At 37.8% G+C, this 6,439-nt stretch overlaps 1 protein-coding gene across 1 annotated transcript; it reads left to right on the top strand.

Annotated features, from left to right (window-relative positions):
* Positions 1-495: 495 nt before the first annotated feature.
* On the top strand, positions 496-2,044 carry LOC131036275 (uncharacterized). The gene is made up of 2 exons (XM_057968130.2): positions 496-828; positions 934-2,044. The coding sequence occupies exons 1-2, from the start codon at positions 514-516 to the stop codon at positions 1,882-1,884; spliced, it is 1,266 nt and encodes a 421-aa protein (XP_057824113.2). The 5' UTR covers positions 496-513; the 3' UTR covers positions 1,885-2,044.
* Positions 2,045-6,439: the final 4,395 nt, after the last annotated feature.

The following is a 6,439-nucleotide window of genomic DNA, read 5'->3' as shown; positions in this document are numbered from 1 at the left end:
TTGATTATTAGTCGTGGTAGCTTGCAGCCAGTCAAAACAAAGAATATAAATTACTTAAGGGTAAACATCAAATCTGAGCCGAACCCTCACAGCCGTGCTGTGTCAAACAACATAATATAATATTAAGAGGCATATACAATAAGTGCGAAAGCTTTGTCAGTGGATTTTCAATCTTTGAAAACATTATACCTATTTATTTTTTTTCACAAAAAACGCACAGAAATCAAACCAGTTTGAATTTGTATCAATAAAATATAAGGAAATGAATCCCAGCAATATCTAGATGGCCTGCGTGCTCCCCAATAATTATCGAACTGGACCCTTCATTCCACTAATGTTTAATACATTAACAAAACTGGAGGTTGCTTTGTCCACACTCCAAGTTTTAATCTGCCAAATTGACTCACCATTGCTGTTGATGGGTGGACGAGAGCAGGAGAAGCAGTTCACTATAAATACCGTGACCATGCAAGGGATAATTACGAAACCCAAGAAAAATCTGAATACACCAACATGGCAGCGTATATGTTATCACTGTTAAGCCTGTTCAAAAGCCACATAATATTATTTCTGGTGATCCAGGCGTCCAAGGCAACATCATCTTCCACTGAAATGGTGAAATTCGATCAACTGATGGAAAAGTTGATGGCCTACGGTAACGTTCCTGGAGCTCAGTTGGCCTTAGCCAAAGATGGTCACCTCAAATATTTCAAAGCTTTTGGAGTCGCCAATCGACAAAATGGCGAGTTGCTCACGACCCGCCACATTATGAGATACAACAGCATCTCCAAATTCATCACAGGAGTCGCCATTCTCAAACTTGTTCAGGTACTCTAAGCAAACATAAACAGTATAATTTAGATGAGTTGTAGTTTACATATATTTTAGACTCAAAATGTACGGTGCATTGATTGCTTAAGGTTTTTGACACAGGAAGGGCAGCTGAGTTTGGAGGACAAACCCTTTCTTTTTCTGGACAACCTCTCACCTCCAACAGGTGCTGTCGTCGACCCGCGATTATTCAACGTTACAATACAACATCTGCTACAGCACTGTGCTGGGTGGAACGACAGCTTACCGGGACGCAACGTTTTCATACTTCCAGGGGCTCTGTACGCATCGCACTCTCTGGGCCAAACTGCGCCTCCTACAGTCTATGATGTCATTCGTTACATGAAGGGCCTAGCGCTGGATTTTGATCCTGGGTCTGCCATGTACTACTCTAATTTGGGTTATGCCGTTCTTGGAAGAGTCATTGAGAAAGTCTCTGGAATGAAATATGCGAATTATATGCAGGAACATATTTTCATTCCGTTGGGTCTCACGGGGCTGAGAATGGCAGAATCACCGGAAGATCGTCTGGCACAAAATGAGGTTCACTACCATGGCTTTGACGGTGTCGACAACCTCCTGCTCTCCATATTTCCCGGCCAAGGTTACGTTAATGGCAGCTACGGCATCGTGGATTACAGAAATCTTGACTCGGCGGCGGGTTGGACGGGAAATGCTGCGGACGCCGTTAGATTTATGGATCATATTGACGGCCATCGGCAGCCTGCGATTCTAGAAGGGCATATGGTTAACATGATGCTGAATGCTCCGATGCCGTCGAACAGAAGTTTAATAGAAGATCGGTACTTCGACCATTCGAGGGGACTGAATGTTTATGTGAGCGTGGGTAGAGATGGAAAGATCAAGAGTTTTCAGCATGGCGGTGCAGGTGTTGGGGCCATGTCTCTGGTCATGAGATTCGTTGATAGCAACGTAACGTTCGCGTTTGTGTTGAACACTTGTCCTCTTGGAGAGTTTGTGTATGATGCGATAGGTAACCTCACGCATCTCGTTCACACTATTAAGGATTGGCCAATTGACATGTCTTTGTAATTAGAATAATCCTTAATGTCATAGAGAATAAGGTTGAGTGATCCTTTAGGGCTGGCCCTACTATTTATAGGCAACCGCATATGATAGTTGTGGAAATTAAATAAGATTTTAAAGTTTACGATTGAAAATAATAGTATATTTTGATGTGATTTGTGTATAATTGTTAAATTTTTCTAGTATAAATTTTATGAGTTTATGTTTGACTTGTTGTCTTTTGCAATAAGATATTTTGCTGTTACAATATTTTATTGTAATAAGTTGTTTGAAAAATAGAATGGTTTTGGTTGAGATTATTTTTTTCTTATTGAATAAACTTCATAATAGTTGTATCTCATTATATTATTCATCAAGAGTGGGGCTCTCATCTGAAAGCTTTAAAATATTTCAGTTGTATTGCATGATCATCTTCATTACTTTGTTTGAGAAATATTTTTGCATATTGAAGAGTCTAGAGATAGAATTTGAGGGAAAAAGATAGAAACCAAGAATTATCAAATTGACTACCATTATATACTCGATCTGAAAGAATTTATGTAAATCCCACTTAAGTCTCTAAAACTTGTCCATTTTTAAGGTTGAGGATTTATTAACTAAAGGTGGTTGATATCCTAATTAAGGTAATACTTCTAGCAATTTTTCTACCAAACTAGAATATTAAAATGAGCATGTTTGTCCCACATCATATGTAATAAGATGACTAAGACTAGCATTTTGTTGTTCCATGCTTGGACTCATAATTTATGTTTTAGAGTTAAAGAATTTAAAATTATTATTTAGAGTTGTGGATAGTTACGATGAATGTTGTACCAATGGTTTTTAAGTAGCCATTTTAAAGTGATGATTGGTATCTATTTATGGAAGGTCATAATCATCACGTACTATCTATTTAAGCAAGGTTGAGAGATATGACTAATTAGGATGATGTTGAGTGTCTTAATCCCATGTCACGTGACAACTAATGATAAGATAGGATAAGATCACATGACAACTAAGATCTTCTACAAATATTCTGATTTCAATAAGTAAACTTAACATGTGAACATGTTTGAAAAAGTCCTAACTATGAATTAGCTAGATAATGTAACCTTTTTACACTACAAAGGTGGGGAAATAGATACTGTACACATCTATTCACACCAGAAACCCCCTTAAGTGCAACTTAGGGGGAATGATGAACAAATAAAAATGATGCAAATATGCAAAGATGGGTCCCAACTACTAGGCTATGTTTGAGTACATTTATTCCTTTCCATTTGTACTCTTCATTTCAACAAAATGTATTAAAATAAAACAAGATAACAATGCTCATATTGATGGTCATAAATAATTTAATTAATTGCATAATGATCTATTGGTGAGTTATTTTTCTCATTTGCTATTAGTAACACACTTTTAGATGTTGATAAATTTTCTCCATGTGCCCTTCATTTCTAGCCACTATCAATATCCTTGTCAACCATTAGAATATCATACTCAAAGTAGCCATCAAAGTAACTATTTTGGCCTAGAATCTTACCTTACTCATTAATGAGAGTTAGAAACATAAACCTAGGAGCCTTATGTACTTTTGAGAGATCACAACTTCCACATCTAAACTTAACTCTACAACAAACATATCACTAGCCTTTACCTTCATATAAATTGATTTTCCATGTGAAATTATTTTCCCTTCAATACTTAAAACTATTACTCTTTGTTATGCATATCTAACTTATCCATTCATTACCAACTTTATAATATTATGATCCTTCCATTGACCTCTATCTAATCCAAGACACCTTCCTTCTATAGTGAGACCCAAATTCCACCCAAGAATTCAGGCAGTTGGCTTACATAAATGATCTCTAACGATTTACTTTGGTATTTATTTCCAAGTACATTTTTCTTAATATTAATATTGGATCAAGAAAATATTTATAGTGCTCCACAAAAAAATAAAACCAAAACCAACATTGATGATGTAGAGGTTTTTGGACCCTATTTTTCAATACAATTTATAGTAGTAACCATTCAAAGACCATTTTTGGAGGAGAGAGATTGTACTAAACTTCCAACCTGTTCCTACCTCCCCTGGTGTTGTCAAGAATGAATGTTGCAAAGGGTGGCCCTCTACGGGCTTCCCAGCCTCTGGGGATCCAAAATCACGAGTCTCATGCTTGTCCTATGCCTTCTATGGATCCTATGGTGGCAGAATCTTTCTGGTTCCCTCCTCCTTAGTACCAGTTTGACTCCTTTCTTGCAAATGTGGAACCTTCCACAATCGTGGACAAGGTCCTTGGTGAAAGCCTTGATAAATGGGAAAAGTGTCTGAAATTCTTATATCCTAGGGGGAATGTGTGGTTAATGAACACCAAGTGGAGATACTTGATATGTTGTTGAACTCGGTGATTGCAGAGCTGAGCTTTTCTCTAGTTGGTAAGATCCTTTCTTTTCACCCTTGTTTGGACTAGGTAAGAAAGTGGGTGGCAGCTAAGCGGAAACTGAAAGGTAGTGTTTCCATTAATGCTATATCACATAAACTTTTCCTTTTTATTAATTAAGAGGATCCGACCTACATATTGACAGATGGGCCCTAGGCTTATGGAAGTAGAAACTTCCTTTCCTTGTGCAAATGGAAGCCAAATCTTGACCCATGGAAAGATTTAGGTGATGTGGCTCAAACTTGGATCTATGTCCCTAGCCTTCCCCTGGAGTTTTGGAACTTGAGAGTTTTTATGAAGATTTCTAGCTCTTTTGGTAAATTCCTTGCTCTTGATTGCATTACCCAAACCAATTTGAAATTATTATTTGCTAGAATCTATGTGAATGTGGTGCAGTCACCAGTTAGGAGGGACCTCAAAGAGATCAATCTGGACACGACAGCAAGAGTAAACACAATGGAAACAAGAGGATACAATGGAGGCAAATCAAAAATTAATGAATTAGAACATGAAAACTGGTTACAGATAACCGGTAACATCCAAATTATAAGATTCGACTCACTGGCCTACTACATACAGGCTCAATTACATAACTGGTCAACTCCGAACCTCTAAATCTTAGGATCTATCTCTATGTTCTATCTTCTCTATTTCTAATGCTCAATTAAAATGATTTATACGATCCAAGGGGATCTAGTTGACCAAAAGGGATCAAATGCCAAAGAACAAGATCAAACATGTAAAACCAATAGGTCGGCCTCCACCAAAGAGATTCCTCTGGAAAATCCAAACGATGAAGTGCAGATTAAAGGGAAGGTAAGCCACATGCTAAGGAAGATCAGAATCAAAGAACTGGGCTCCGCAAGATACAAAAAGGGTCAGGTAGATTCACCAATGCAATAGGTCCAAGTGGTTCTGATGCTAGAAAACTCTCTCAGAATCTGGAATCGATAACTTGCCAAAAAATGATCCAGATGCTTCGCGGTTTAGGAATAAGGAAGATGGTCATGTCCTCAAGAAAAATCAAGCTCCACAAGATTTGGTGAGCCAATGTAAGAAAATACAAACAAAAATGTTGAAACTACAAAACAAAAAGAAAATATAAAAGAAATATTTTTGGTTGATGCACGATTGCCAAAAACCGAGGATGCTCCTACATCAAAATGTTTCTATCAGCACTGTGTTACCACCCAAGGTAACTCTCCTATCTAGATTGGGCTCATGGATCCAACCAATTGAGTATGAGAATGCTAAGGCTTTTTGTCAAAACTGTAATAGATATGGGCACCTTAGCACAACCTATAAGAAACATATGGGGATGAAGAAGCAAACCCCAAAGGTCAAGGATAAACTAGAGGAAGAGTTGGGCGTGTCTCCTATTTCCCACTAGATGCAGTGTCTCCCTATTGGTCAGGGCCCCTCCAACATGGAGATAGAGAAAAATGTGACTCAGGACAAGATAAAACAAGTTGATGACCTTATAGCCTTTTCATCATATGGCATTAAGTAGGATGGTGAGATTCCACTACCCTTAAATAATAATACTAAGGAACAAATACAAAAAATAATCCCAAAGGCAGGGGAGATGGTGATAGATCTGAGTCTTAACCCAGTTCAACAGAAGGGTGCAACAAGAAGAGAGGAGTTGGAAACAAAAAATAAAAGAGAGTCAAAGGACTCTACCCAAGATAAGAAAAATATAAATTTAGAAAACCAAATGAAGACCCCAAAGAAGAAAAGTCATGGAGGTAATGTGAACCTTAAGGAAAATTTGCAGATCTTGGGATTTTCTTCTACTCTCCAAACCACCAAGTCAATTTTTTGTCTCTCAGACGATGAGAGTGAAGACAAAGAGTGGACCTAGGTTACAACCAAGAATAAAAAGAAGAAAAAGAGAGTTGTGGGTGGAGAGGGTAAATTAGGGAGACCATCACAGAAGGATGCTAGGTTGAAAGATGTAACCACATAATTTGTAGAGGGAAAGCAAAGAACCTTGGATGGTCTCTCTAAGAACAAAAAGAAGAAAACTTAACTTATCCTAGGTTTGGGATACTGCTTCTGCTTAGGAGAGTAGAGTTGCTTGTGTTGTGTTCAAATGCAGGTTTTATCTTGGAATGTGAGGGGGTTGAATAGTC

This window comes from Cryptomeria japonica, chromosome 6, assembly GCF_030272615.1.
Source record: "Cryptomeria japonica chromosome 6, Sugi_1.0, whole genome shotgun sequence".
In the NCBI taxonomy this organism is placed as follows: Eukaryota; Viridiplantae; Streptophyta; class Pinopsida; order Cupressales; family Cupressaceae; genus Cryptomeria; species Cryptomeria japonica.
The sequence above is the reverse complement of the archived record's forward strand: the minus strand, read 5'-3'. Positions and strand labels throughout refer to the sequence as shown.

Bases quoted from the DNA above. Each gene is read 5' to 3' on its own strand.
- LOC131036275 (XM_057968130.2), top strand. From the start codon at position 514: ATGGCAGCGTATATGTTATCACTGTTAAGCCTGTTCAAAAGCCACATA. The intron at 829-933 runs GTACTCTAAGCA...TTTTTGACACAG, and splicing joins CCATTCTCAAACTTGTTCAG to GAAGGGCAGCTGAGTTTGGA.